At 44.2% G+C, this 15,113-nt stretch overlaps 1 protein-coding gene across 2 annotated transcripts in view; it reads left to right on the plus strand.

Annotated features, from left to right (window-relative positions):
• The window catches only part of LOC138491220 (guanylate-binding protein 1-like), a 292,885-nt gene that overhangs the window by 37,929 nt on the left and 239,843 nt on the right, over positions 1 to 15,113 (plus strand). For both annotated transcript variants that reach the window (XM_069617609.1, XM_069617608.1), the window contains exons 2-4: positions 3,705 to 3,959; positions 8,916 to 9,043; positions 10,153 to 10,262. In XM_069617609.1, the coding sequence (XP_069473710.1) occupies positions 3,767 to 3,959; positions 8,916 to 9,043; positions 10,153 to 10,262 (431 nt within the window). In that variant the 5' untranslated portion in view covers positions 3,705 to 3,766. The remainder of the gene's footprint in view (positions 1 to 3,704; positions 3,960 to 8,915; positions 9,044 to 10,152; positions 10,263 to 15,113) is intronic.

Raw genomic sequence — 15,113 nt, forward strand, 5'->3', positions numbered from 1 at the left:
GAGCAGAAGAAAAGTAAAATGAAATCTGGGAACAAGCATTCTCAGTCTGCAGCGCCAGACTGTGCAATCTCATATCCATCAGAAGTGCCCTACCCTCAAGAGAATCACAAAATTAAATAAAGACCCTTCTCTTCAAAGAAGCCCTTATTCATACCCCATAAGAACTCCCTCCAACCCAGCCAGGCCAATACCTCTCCTGATCACCAATGTACAGCCCATCCGCTGTCCAACCCACCATTCTCTCATTTCAGCGCTGTTGCATGTCCCCACCAACTGTAAATGTTAACTATTCCTTTCTTCTCTTAATGGTATGCTGGTAATAAATGCCATGTTGTCAGGACTGTTCCATCTATAGCCCTCTAATGCACACCTCAAATGCCTAGTAATGTATAGGACCATGTTGCTTCCCAAAGCTAGGCACTCCATAGATACCCACCATAAAATGAAAAATATGAATATTAAGCTATGCTAATACATGGCTTCTCAATGGATCGCATCTTTTCTTGGACCCAAGAGTGCCAGAGTCGCTGTGCAAAACGCCAGTTCAACGCCCACACTCATCACCAGTGGGGTTCCACAGGGATCCTGTATCTCTCTGTTGTTGTTTAACTTTGTATAATGCGCTTCTCGCTCTTCTTGATGACCTGGGTGTGCAGTATACCAACCATGCAGTTGACACTCGGGCCATCTGGGTGTGCAGTATAGCAACCATGCAGTTGACACTCGGGCCATCTGGGTGTGCAGTATAGCAACCATGCAGATGACACTCAGGCCATCTTAGAATTAACTGGCTGTCACAGTGCAGACTCTGATGCCATTAATTCTATCTACGACTCCATCCAAGATTTGATGATTACTAATTCTCTGGCTCTTAACCCCGAAAAAACAAAACTTCTGTTTCTAGCATTAGGACAAAAGCTTAAAAATATGCCTCTTAACTATGATAGTTTTTTTTATAGCAGGATGCAAAATTAAAGTTTCCAAAATGTGAAAACACTGGGTATAGTGCTAGACGCAGAGTTGTCCATGAAACCTCATGTTGCCTCTGTTCAGGGCTCCTGTGGCTACGTGCCCAAATTATTGAATCACATTTGCCCATACATTTCTCTGGAAAAAAGATCCCTGCTAGCCACGGTCTTGATTATTGCAGTAGCCTGCTTGCAGGGACATCAAAGGCCAACCTTCAAGCCTGGCAAGTTGCCCAAAATGGGGCAGTCAGAGCCGTCCATGATCTCACCAGGAGGGAACATGTAACGAATGCCAGACTAGATCTTCACTGGCTTCCAATTAAACAAGAAGTTATTCACAAGTTGCTATCTCTTACCTACAAGTGCTGTAAAAGTGAGACCCTGCAATATTTGGCCAATTGCCTCACCGCCTTTCCACATGGTAGCTACCTACGCTCCTATGACCCCTCAAAACGTATTCAACCAAGGTATATTCTTAAATCCTTTGGCGTTCATGCTTGATCGCTCTGGAACAAATTTGCGCGTGAATTCAGGCAGCCAACTCTGTCCATGATTTCAAGAAAAGTGTTAAAACTCATCTGTTGAACCTTGATCCAGACTAGGCTGTACAGGTTACAGATTAGATTAGACAAGTTTTCCTTGCCTCCTCTGAATATATGCAATTATTGTTCTGTTTGTCTTGTTTTGCTTTTTGTGCGCTTTGAGGCCTATGGATGAGTAGCGAGTCATAAAAATTAAAAATAAATAAATGAGAAATATACAGCGATAGCCCACTAACTCTATTTTTACCTTACTGTACCCCGCAATGGGGCCCTTGTGTTTTCGGGTCCTAGACATCCACTAAGGTATTTTTGGTGACTGGACAATGTGCCTAGGAATGGACTGGTGGCAGCTGAAGCTTTTCTTGTATATTTAAGTAACTTTTTACCAAGCCATTCAGTGCTTACTGCCTATGGCTCCTGACTGTGGCTAGCGTCCGTCATGGCCATGCCACTAGGTCTTTTGTCTATTCCTTTGACGATTTTGTGCTCTGGCCTTCTCCCTGGTCGTTGTGGCCCGGACCTCCTTAATTGGGCATGCAGTTGCCCACAAAAGCTGCTTCTTTTGTGAGCTACTGCAGGTCACATGTGTGGGTACCCAGGAAGTGTGTTGGGACTGTCTGATCCCAATCCATTCTACTGGTGCCATGATGTCTGGTGTGCACGAGGGCATGAGAGCTACAGTGGTACCTGGACCACTGCTGGTGTGCATGATTGGGATAAATCTTCTCATTGGCCAGCCAGGTACGAGCACTCGCCAGACTTGTGGATATGAGGAGGGGTCTGGAATGCAGACCAGCAGATGAGCAACAGGTCTGAATTGCCCTGTGAATGAAGCCAACTATCCGGAAGAACAAAAGGACTATCCAGGGATGCAGAAAAGAAGGTTGGTAACCTGAGCCCGCTGTTGTCCTGGTAGAGCCCTGCTTTGTGCTCGATCTCAGAAGACCTGTGAAGGTGCTTCGAATCTTTGGAATTATGGGAATAATCATTCTGGACACCTCCTGGTTGCCCTGCAAATGAGCTTGTTCGGAAGTGTTCCTGGGCTGTCCAATGGACTGTCCAGCTCGAAACTTGACGCCTGTGCAGGAGCGTCAGTGCATTGAGTTTTGCCTTGAAACGTTGGGCAATCCTAGCTTGCGCTGCAAAGCACCTTTTCACTGAATTTCATTGTCTCTGCTGCTTTGGACCACGAGAGAGAAGGGTGCGTCACATCGCGAGAGTTGGATGCTCCTGCATCAATGTGCGACAGTGGCGGTCGCTGTGGGCGGTGTTCCCGTGTTTCTTTCTTGTGCCCTGAGACCTGCTGCATTTATGCTTTTCTTGTTCTTCAACCAAGATGAGAGCTACAGCTCCTGTTGTAAATCACCCGCATCTGCACCCGCAGCACCTGTGCACTTCGAAGCAAAACTGAGGGCGGAAAATCGAACCTCTGGCCCCTTGTTCATACATTGCATTGTAGGCACGGAGGATCCCTTGTGGTGCTCTTTGGCTTGGGTAGCTCCTGCTTCCTAAACACTCTCTGAAAATTGGGAATAGCTTTGTTCATCACAGAAGATCCTCCCCTGACTCTTGGAACCTATTTTCACTCTTCAGAATCCTGTCCCTAACTTTGCCAGCTCCTTAGAGAAAGTACTCTGTGGCTTTATATACAACCAAGTTCTTTTACGCATGCTTCGAACATTCAGCACAAGGCTCCATTCATTGTAGGGCTGGATTTATAAAGTTACGGTTGTCCATCTCTGAGGATTTTCTATGCTATAAAGATTGCCTGCCCTTTTCCCTTACAGGTATTGGCAGAGTTGAGGCCTTTACAAAGTGTGTTGTTTGAGTGGTGTTTTTTACTGTTACTTTTCATTATTCACTTGTGTTTATTCTTGGGCCTAATAAATTGTATATTTGTGTATACTACTGTCTAAGGGTGTTTCTTGGTGTTTCACTGTGTGTGATCATCAAATACCTCTAATCACCCTCACTCCTCCTGAGACTTAGCCTTCACTGCTCTCCAAGCTACCCTGAATTGCTCTGGCATTCTTCCCAGAAGTGTACCCTGATTAACTAACAAGTGTGGCCTCCTAAACTTCTGCTCACAAGAGCAGAGTTTAGAAATCCATTCTAACACATACTAAGCTGGGGCCCAAAGCGAGAGCATAGCTGTCCAAATATCTTTTTTAATAATGCTTTCCTTTCTTTCTAGGTCCCAGTGACAGTGCTCAGCATCTACCTCGGTTCCACACAGTGCACTGTCTGAAAGCAAGGATGGCAAATGAAGTGAGAATGCCAGCTCCTCTGTGTCTGATTGAGAACACCTCAGCAGGAGAACTGAGGATCCAGCAAGACGCCTTACAGATCCTGTGTGAGGTCACCCAGCCCGTAGTGGTTGTGGCCATTGTGGGGCTTTACCGCACAGGCAAATCCTACCTCATGAATAAACTGGCCGGGAAGAATAAAGGTGAGTCTTCAGGTCAGACATATTATACATGATATTAATATTGGTATTTCATTTAATATATCTGTTTCCATTCTGGTGTCACAAAGCACCTATGTACTCCTTTGGGGAGTGCTAATGTATTTTAATGTAAAATGTGCTATTGCAGTCATCCATTATCTGTTTGCAGTCATCTAAGGTGGACAAGCAGTCAGATAATACCAGCGTATGAAAAGGTTACCCTTGCGATTCTGACCCATCACAACCTTCAAAGCTTATAAAACGGAACCCTCATACATCCAGACACATAAACATAAACTCTGTTCTGAAATCTCCCCAAAATGGAGAGTCAGCAGCTCCTATTTAGTGAACCTTATTAGTAGTAGAAATATTTATTAAGCGCAAAACTCATCACGGGCACACAGCTAGTTTCAAGACATCGGAACAAATATAAAACTGTTGAAGTTACAATAATAAGACAGCAGTAATACACAGTAATTATATAGAAAAGAAAAAACCCACTACAAATTAGCTCCTGATACAGAAAAGACTCTCCCAGGCAAATACTACACCATCTTAGCAAATGTAAGCATCTTGCTTCAGAGACTCCCATTAGTATGAGCTCAGTTCTTTCAAATCATTTATAAGGGGCAATGTGCCCCTCTTTTAATCTAAAGTGCACATTCTTGAGGCAAAATACACTGTCTGCATCAAGGGACATGAAATTGAGGCTCTGAATCCCTGTGCAGGTTCCCTTTGATTTCTTAATAGACCCCTTCTGCCTCAGTTATAGAATCAAAACTCTAGGATTGGGACCCATTTTCCCTTTCATCCAGGATGTAAGGCTGTCCTGCTGTCAGTCTTTCTCCCTTGGTACACCCAAAGAGCAGAGCATGCTCCAGTTGCTCCGAAGCTCAAAACAAGCCCCTGTCTATTCCTTGGCTGGAATACATGGAGTACAACAGAGCTGCACAATCTTCTCATCAATATCACATGGCATGAATGCGGGGCCCCTCCCTGGCTACAAGAGGGACCCAAAAGGCAACCCCCATTAATGGATCCCACTACGGGATTTGGAGGATTTCATCCATAGCTGGGGAAACTGCAACTTTCTACGTCGTTCTAATTGCCGGCACCGGGAACTAGTTAAGTGGTTTGTGCTAAGCAAATGTGCACCTAGCGGAACCTAAATGTATGGAAAATGTCATGATTTAAAAAAAATAGGATTTTTGCGCTACAGTATTCAAGCATGCATGGAAAATATGATCTATATGTTTGAGCAATAAATAAAAGAAGTAAAGAAACAAGTTACTACGTTATACACACGCATAAAACAACCATTATGTTGTCAGACAATGTAATATCTATAATTGTCAGAGACCCCAGCAAAGCAAGTCAGATACAGGAGATTTTGAAGGGGCCACTTAATCTAAGAATAAAGCACTTTCCAGGTTGATCTTGGTTAGGGATCTGGAGCTGGCTGTAAGCAAAGAAATAAAGGAAAAAAAGAAACTGAGAACAAGCTGAAATACTGGTTAACAAGTTAGAGGAAGGGGTGCAGTGGTGTATGAGCTAGGGCCTTTATATGGCTCCTAGGATTCCCTTGGGATCAAATGCACCAGAAGACTCTTAAGAGGCAAACAGAAGATTCATATCTTGGGCATCGTGAAGAGACTTTTCTATTCAGTATTTTTTAGACCAGAGTGACCAGTAAGCGGAGCCTGGAAGACTTCAATGGACTGCACGCGTAACAGAAGTCCTCATCTTATCTCATTTGGAGTAGAGACCAACCCCTGAGTCACAACTTTTACAGGTACCTATTGGGCAGAACAACAGTGGACCCATTCAGTACTGTGGTAAGAATAGCTAAGTACAAATGAAAAGAGAGCAAGGGCGGAACACAGGGAAACTAGACCAGGGATAAAGATAAGCACTAACTAGTACTAAACTACAGTCAGAAAGGAATGAAAATACAGGGAAAACTGGGAGCTTAGTTGCATGAAACCTGGTTTACTGGAGAGGCTTCAGAGAGACCCGGGCCACAGTGAACCCTTGAAAGTCTTAGTAGAAAACTGTGATTTCAATGCACAGAGGAGTCACTTCCAAAACAGTGAATGCATGGAAGTGCCACAGGAGGACTCTGTGTGTTCAGGCTCTTGTCCGAGTCCTCAGGAGCATAACCATAATACATAAAAGTAAGGCACAACTGTTTTACACCTTGGTTTTACACTCCTGAGGATTTTTATGTTGTTTTGGAGGGTGAGTGGGAGATGGAAGGAGATGCATGTTTCTGTCTCCCCTTCCTGCTCCATCTGCAAGACCACTTTGTTTTATGTCAGCTAAAATCTTCGTGCTGGTGTAAAACAAATGGATTTCTATGGACTCTGTCTGTTTTTAGCACCTGCTAAAAGCAGGCAGATTAGTGAGGATTCCATTGTAAATGCTGTTGTAGCAAATTGAAGTGCAAAAGATAAGGCGTACAGGGGATCTTTCCTGCTTTCACGCTTTGCTTTTGCACTCGATTGTACTGAAGTCAAAAAATTGCTTGCAGGGAACTCAATAGCACGTAGGTTCTGACATTGGTGGTCTACTGCATTCTATTTGCACTAGTGTTAAAATTAGAACCAAAGAGTCACAGGAAGGAAACGTGAGTTCAGCAACTGGAGAAACAAGCGAGCTCAAGACACAGACCTTTCTTGGAGGAAACAGTGAGTTACGATGCAAGTAGTATCTATACTAGAGTAAACCATGAGTTCAAAGCTCTTCAGAGGTACTGCCAATAGAACATAACAAGCCTTCAGGATTCAGGAAGCACTGCATCACTATAGAGCTGGAGGCTAGAGTACCAGGGCAGAAAGTGTCAAGAATCGTCAGTTGACCAACACATGCAGCAGGTGTAGGTAAGCTTATAAAGGCGCTTCCAGATCCAGCCAACACAGGACAAGAAATCTGCTGTTCCCAATTGCAGGCTATAGGTTAAGTTCCCACCTCCCAATCTTGGCCTCATGGATATCGGTCAGGTTACAGAATGTAAAAGCCATATGGATCCAAATCCTGGAACAGTACATGGAATAGATCCATAACAAACACCTATAAGGCAAGCGGCACAGGTACGTGCAAGTCCAAAAAGACCCAAATAGGTTTTGGTTAAGATGACAAAAACACTTGGAAGCTCTGAGACATTGAAACACATATACATCATTTGATCTTCATTGAGGTCAACACTCCAAATCATCATTTGACGTGACCCTTGTGAACTTTCAACACTGGTCATTAATTTTGGCAGCCCCAGCTTCTTCATATCAACATCCGAACCCACAATGCATAGACTTCCATCGGTACTAAAATGTAGATTTTCTCTGAGCAAAACCTCAAAACTGTGTGACGTACAACCGTCTTTATAACAAATATCAAAATCTTATGGTGCACAGAACTCTATATAAAATTGGAGTTGAATTCACAATTTTTGTGCACCATCTTCTCCAGAGTCGCAAATAAAATTTGATAGATGCTTATCTAACCAATCTCAGGTCTGCAAGCCGCCATAATGGTCTAAAACTTGCCCAACATTATTTAAGATGCTCCTCACCAAGTATAAGCTGAAACATAAGTGCAACATGATCACTAGGCAATTCTTAATTTAAGGGATTGACTCTGCCCCTAAAGAGAAATTAGTGCTCCAGATAAGTTTTTGAAGTGAGATAATTTTACTCCCTATATTTTTAGACTGGGAGGAAAATGATTTTTTAGGAAGTAAAAAAGTAAGTTCCACTTCCAAAGGCAGTATTTAATAAGTGTGTAAAAAATGTTTAACTGTAAAGCAGATATGTTTTGTTATGAATATTTCTTTGCACCTAGTTATTCATGCACATTAAAAGATACGTGTCTACCTCTTCGAATTAGGTAGCGTTTCTTCCTGTGGCACTACGTGTACTATTGGTCCAAAAATATCAATGGAGCTGTATGGATGAAAGCAGGGAGATTAGCTTCTATGTGCACAAGTAGAGGAGCAAACCAAAGTCTTTATCAATCGCAGGATCGCTGATACCACAGAGCCCTACTTACCCAGGCCCCCGGCACCACAGTGAAGGACCGGTCACCCATTACAACCAGTTGATTATCATTCCTTAATCAAGGACCTCCATTCGCTCATCACGCCTTGATAAAGACTTCGGTCGAAACACGTGTTGGCTTTTTTACACGTGACTTGCACTATATGTGCCTGGCAAATTACGAGCCCCTGTGTGCACTACAATAATTAAAGAAATAACACATTTGGAACAAATTTCAAGGGTCTCAGTTTCTGACTTTCCTTAACTAATCCACAACTAATGATGCGAAAGAAGTCCAGCGCCATTAAAAAAAAGGCTTGCTCCTCTACTTGTGTCCTTTTTTCGCTTTGGGAATTGTGCAGCTTGTCCCAAACAAACCTTGTTCCCGGCTGCAGGACACAACCAATGTTGAACTAGACCATAATTACAGCGCAGGGGTCTCACTTTCCGCCAAGCTCTCCAACCCCCCCACCCCCTATATCTTCGATATTTTTTGTTGGGAGCATTTTGACTCCCTATTTTTATTTTAGGGAGTAAAAGTGGCTGATACACCCCTTATCTGTAGGGCTGCATCTCCTCATCAATACTCAGTCCAGCTTGATTTTAACTGCGAAGAATACAAATCCAATGGCTATTCCCCTGTCTTGCTGTGTTCCTGATTGCCATCCCTTATGTCAGGAATCGCTTTATGACAATGTACAGCCCTCTATGGAGCCCTTATGGCATTCCCAGAAGTGTGTGGCTGCCGAGTAATTACTGTCCTTATTTATAATGGCTGGAATAGGCTCCTTAATGTGTTACTTTAATTGTTTAACACTAGGACCAATGTTCTGTTTTCTGCAAGGTCAAACATGAATATATTTAGTCTGAAGACAAGCATGTCTTCAAAATAATTTGCCATTGCTCTACATATTCTTTGTTTTGCTAGGCTTTTCGTTAGGATCTACCATCCAGTCTCACACAAAGGGGATCTGGATGTGGTGCGTGCCGCACCCTTGGAAACCGAACCACACCCTTGTGCTGCTGGACACCGAGGGACTGGGTGATGTGGAGAAGGTGAGTTGCAGAGAGAAGTGTGTGTCTTTAGGGAAATCACTGCTGTTTACCAGCGGCAAGGTTTTGCAGCTGGAAAGTGCATGTTTTTCTTTAATTTTATTGGAAGTATTTCCATTGGCCCCAGTGGAGAGCAGAGGAATGTACCTAGTGCTGTACAGAAGGAAAGACTTATGTTCCAAGGTGAGGTGGTTTGCAGGGGCATGCTGGGGCAGTTACATTTATCAGAGGTGGAATTTATAAGAGTAAATGGGTCTTCAGTGGCATGGATGGGCTATGTAGATTTTGGTATGCAAGAGGCAGGGTTTTAGTTATTTCCTGAAGGTTTATAGTGTGGGTCAAGTCTTAAGACGGATGGGTAAAAACTTTCAGGAGAAGACAGCATAGAATCAGACAGCTTGTCTACTGATGTTATCTTTGCTGGCCTTTTAGATCTCCAGTAGCATTGCACCAGAAATGTGGGTGGTGCAGGGGGCCCGGTGGGCATGTTTCATCCTCCAGGCAGGCTAGCTTGCTTGAGTGGAGGGCTCTGAAGATGATGCAGCCAATGCAGGTCCTTGAAGCTGGTGTATAATGTGGTAACTCCTGTCCTGACTGTAGATCAGACTCAGTTATCAGCTATCAGAAATCACATCTGTTAATCTGTTCGGCAACTAGGCAGAGCTGTACCCCTTCACTAGCAATGGTCCAGCTTTAAGCTGTAATGGATGAAACAGAAAGAAGATATAGGGCTCCATATATGTTCTGACTTGATGACAACAAGAAGTTATTCCTAAAGTCACAGATGGAGACCTGACAGCTGTAAAGTCAGAATTATTTTCAATTTGGCAACCTCAAAACAAACTGCACATAGCCTCGCACAACATCACATGACAACTACCGACCGAAAAATCACACCTGCGCTCTGCGAACGGTATAAACCGAACTGAAGCTGCCAACAGCACATCACAGTACTCGCGCTTTTTTCCCGCTCTGCCTTACTAACTTACCCTACCCCCTTGCTTTTCAGATCCGCCAGAGCGCGAGGGGACCACTCAGTTGGTGATAGTGTGCAACATAAATAGCCTTTAAAATAACATAGCATAACACAGAACATGTTTTTTCCATCCTAGGGAGATTCTAATAATGATAACTGGATATTTTCCCTGGCTATACTACTGAGCAGCGCCTTTGTCTACAACAGCATGGGCACCATCGACCAGCGGGCACTGGAGCAGCTGCAGTATCCTTTTGAATATGTAACTGTGAAAAATAAATATACGCATGACTCAGTGCATATTAAAGTCTCTTCTTAATCTTTGAACACTTACTTTCTTCAAGAGACCATTCTTTTGAATAAGGCACATGATAGGGTGGATGTGAATGTCTGGGTCAGCAGGGAATTGAAAGGGGGTGGAAAGGAAGTGTTTGTTGAACTTGGGAAGCAGGGGCGAATGTTACTCACTTAACTGGGGAAAAGGGGAAGAAGTATGGACAGAGGATGACTGGCAGCCTCCCCTTCTAAAAGGCACTTTGGCATCGAGGCCGGAATTGAATTGGGAGCACCCCTCTTCAAAGAGTGACATCGGTGTAGGACAGCCCCACCTAAGCAAAGGGCAGCGTGTGGAAGGTGACAGTGCGAAAGACCTGTGACGTAAAGAACGGCTCAATTAAAGGATGAAAGCATCAGAAGGTTAATCTGCTGGAGGGTCTCTAGATCACTTTCATCAAGCTTAGTCTATTAGTTATTGAGAACTCCCCCTGGCACATGTCCTGAAACACTCTTTTACATTATGAGTTCCTACTTAAAATGGACACGTAAGGCCATCATCTCTACTGCATTAACATTGCGGGTACAGCTCCATAAAAAGGAACAGATTCACAGTACAGACTGTCTCTGGGCTCATATCCAACAATTAAGACTAACGCCTCATCCTGGCAGGCCTGAAAATGTGCACTCTCCATTGGCAAATGATGATTAACTTTTGGCAAGTACAGCATTGTATGCTGTGTGCATGAGGAGAACTGAGGGGGTGAGTGACTTTTTATGCCTGTTCAGTAGGTTGCAATTCGAAATGTGTACTGTAGAATTGTATGCACCACTTACAACAATGCTTTAACACATCATAGCATGCAGAGCCATGAGAGCCCAACTAGATGCAGGCAGCACCTAATCACATTTGGGAGGCGAGCAACATAATGGGAAAGAACAGGGAGCAGAGGTTGTGGTATACAATACATGTGTAAAGAAAGGGGAGGGAAGGATGGAAAAATACTAGCCTGCAGGTCACACCTGTTATATTGCCCCACTCCCCCAACCCAGACACCGGCATCTAGATACTGTTTTCTGAGGTATATCGCTATTGGCTCAAGGCCCAAGATGTATAGCATTGGGGGCAGCTGGCAGCCTTGTCTGGTCCCCCTCTTTATATCCCAGATTGCCAACACCATCCTTCCGGTTTTTACCCTGGCGTTGGGGTTCGTATATAGGATCTGAACCCAGCGAATGAAGACCTCCCCAAATCCAAACTCCCTTAGTGCCGCCAGCAGCCACTCCCAATAAATTGAGTCGAATACTTTTATAGCGTCGAGGGAGAGTATAGCATATTCTCTTTGGGATCCCTCTTTCTGCACCAGAATGTGTTGCAGTCTGCGTAGGTTTAACTCAGTACTGCACCCTGGAATAAAACCTGTCTGATCGCTATGTATTAGGCTCCCTATTATTCTATTCAGGCGTTTAGCTAGTATCGTGGTGAGGATTTTAACATCGTAATTCAGCATCGCCAATGGGCGGTAAGAATCCCACTCTTCCGTTGGTTTCCCAGGCTTGGGTATCGGGACAATTAGCGTTTCCCTCATGGACCCCGGTAGTCCCCCATTGGTGAATTGTACAAGCGGTATTGTTGTGAAACGGCAGTACTTTCTGTCTATGGCTCTTGCCTGTAGTGCTAGTCTCTTTGTTCTTTCCGTCAAATAGTTTTGCATGGGGCTTTCTTGTTTGTTGATGCTTAGAATCACCCCCAGGTATTTGAATTCTGTGACTTGTTCAATCTTGTCTCCTTCCAAGGTCCAGCAAAAGGTCTCCTGTCGTTTTGGTTTGTATTTCCATATCATAACCTTTGTTTTTGCCTTGTTTATTTCGAGGTTGTTTTTCTTAATGTAGGCTACCAGTTCGTTGAAATTGACGCTGCAGGCCAAATGGGGTGTAATCCAACAGAATTAGGTCATCTGCATAGAGGAGTCTCGAAATCGTTGTCTTGCCTACAGTTGGAGGAAACGATCAGACTTTCAGTTCTGAGTCTTTGATGTCCCACAGATAAGAGTTGAACAGAGTAGGTGCGAGGGGGCACCCCTGTTTGACTCTTCTGGCTGTTGTAATTTGGTCTGACAGCGTGCCCCCTCTATTTAAATGGACCCTTACTGATGTGTCTTGATGAAGGGTTCTAATTGGCCCCAGTATACTTTCCGGGTAATTCTGTGCTGTTAGTTTCTCGCACAGTATTTTCCGGTTGACCTGGTCGAAAGCCTGGACCAGGTCAACAAATGCAAAGTAAATTTTAGGACTGCCTTCATGTATCTTGCCCTTTAGAGTAATCACTAAGTGGAGGTTTGGCAATGTTCCTGCATCTTTAATGAATCCAGATTGTAGAGGATCTTCGAGCCCGGTGGTTCTTGACCAGTTTTGAGAGTTGTCAAGTAAAAGCGACCCAAAGACTTTCCTGATGACGTCTAATAGTGCTATCGGGCGGTAGTTTTTGGCTTGGTCTCTTGGGCCGCTTTTGTAAATAGGCACGATTGTTGCTGTTGTCCATGAAGTGGGTATTGCTCTTGCATCCATGCCCATTCTAGAGGATGTTCTTTGAGTTCCGCGTTTGTTATGCCATCAGGGCCGTGGGCCCTAGAGGTATTGAAGCGTGATATTTTCTTTTTGATGTGTACCAAATCCCAATTTGGAGTCCATGGGTTGTTTGAGTTAATCTGGTTAACAAAGATCTCGTCTCTGGGTTTCTGAAATAGAGAAGTAAAGTGATCAGTCCATACTCTTTCTCCCACGTTGTTATTTAAGGGATTGTTCTGATTTCAGCGATATAGTTATATTTATTGTACTGAGCAGATCCCTACCCAACAAGTTCACAGGGGAACTCTCTGAATATAACAAGGGGGCTCGTACTGCCTCCCCTCCCCTGCTTTTATATTCAGCTCCTCAATGTATGGAACTGTATAAATAGCCCCAGAGAATCCCTGCATGTAAAGAGTTTTACCTGATAATGGAAGGTTCCCCTCCATGATGCATGATTTGGTTGCACCTGAATCTACCATAAATACAAATTGCCTGTTTCCTATTTCCTCCTCCACCAAGGGCTCCTCTTCAGGGTGTGCGGGTATCAATCGGATTGGACATGCAAGTGCTTTCTGTGGGCTGTCCTAATCAGAATATGTATTTGTCCTTGGGAATGAAAAATGCCGCCCCGTCATTGTAACTCCTTCGAATGGGGCGCCCGTTCCCCCTGCCATTCTGATAAACTGTGTTCCATCAACCTGCTGTAGTTGTTGCCCATGTTGTCCTTGCCTGACCCCCTCGCCCAAATTGCTGTTGTCTCCTTCCTTGGGGCACTTGGAATCCCTGCCCTGGAGGTGATGGCCCATAATTAAATCTCATCATAACCCTGTTCCTGCACTCCCTTGTGAAATGCCCCTGTTTCCCGCAATACCAGCACTGTGATGTTCCCAATACTCCTGTCCGGGGCCCTATCCTTCCAAAGCCTCTTGCTCGTCAAAATCCTTCTTTTCCCCTTGGTGCTCCTTCATACTGCCTCTGTGGGTTGGGGTACTGTCCCCCTACCCCCCATAGTGCTGCAGTTGTGGCATTCCCAATTTGTTGAGTATCTCCTATCCTTTCCCCCTGAGCCTGTGCCGTCACTGGTGCTTGGACGACAACCTTATTTAGTATCTTTCCACTAGTTTTTCCTCATCCGTTTCCTGCTTCTGCCCTGTCTCCCTGTCCCGCTCCTTGATTCTCTTACAATTGTGGACTATTATATATTGCATCTTTGCCCACCCTTTGGCTTCAATTCCCACAATTGTATCTAGTACCTTCTGGACCTCTTTTTTGGTAGTCCCCTCTTTACAATAAAATAGAAAAATGCTACTGTTTCAACTCTCCACATTTCCTGTAACTTAAGGATAAACCTAGCTGGCTCCTCATCCTCACCCATTGTGCACTGCGTTAAAGAATGTAAGTCAGGGGTATCTGGGTACATCCTTTGAAGGGCAGCCCATACCCTTGCCCTTACCTCATCAAAGGCTGCTCCATCATGTTCATTATATGCAAGACTTACCCCAGCCCTTGCCCATATGTCCCCAGCCTGGACCCCAACTATGGTGACCAGTAGATTCTCAAAATCTCCTAGTGCTAAGGCTACTCCTGCTGTTTGTTTTTCAAATTCATAGATCCATTTACTAACTCTGGCTATAAGCTGGGGGAGAGCTTTAATCAAATTATTTTTGTCCTTTTGAGGCCATGACACATACTGCGTTATCCCTACTTCTTAATGTATTAGAGGCATATGCATATCTATTTTGTTTTCTACCCCTTTAGTATTCTTTTGATCTTGAAGTACCATGATTAAATCTGGTCTATTTCTTGGTATGTCCCTCCTCACTGCCTCTTGTGGCAGGGACGTTTTTCTCTCCACTGCCTCTCTTTGATCTCCTTCTTCATTATTTCTGCCACCTTGATCTTCCCTACCATTTTCCGTTCCTTGTTCTGCTTCTTGTCCAATGACCGTCCATACCCTCTGCCCATCATCTTTTTCAACACAAACATTTCTTATTGCCCCAGGGTTGAATCTAAACAAACAATCTGTCTTCCAACCTGACCAACCTTTCCCACAATGCTCTTAACTCGTTGTCTGACTACTTGTGGACCCTCTGGGTACACCAATGCTACAGGCATATTAGAGCTTGTGGATGGGTTATATGGAGGTGCAAAAGCTCTTGAGTCCCCCCCTAGTTGCTAATCCTGATAATCCTGTTGACACTCTCTCTACCTCTGGAGGCTTATAGACTGGGTTTGTACACCCTACTGCAGCTT

The sequence above is a fragment of the Ambystoma mexicanum genome, chromosome 10 (genome assembly GCF_040938575.1).
Source record: "Ambystoma mexicanum isolate Mex_15411 chromosome 10, UKY_AmexF1_1, whole genome shotgun sequence".
In the NCBI taxonomy this organism is placed as follows: Eukaryota; Metazoa; Chordata; class Amphibia; order Caudata; family Ambystomatidae; genus Ambystoma; species Ambystoma mexicanum.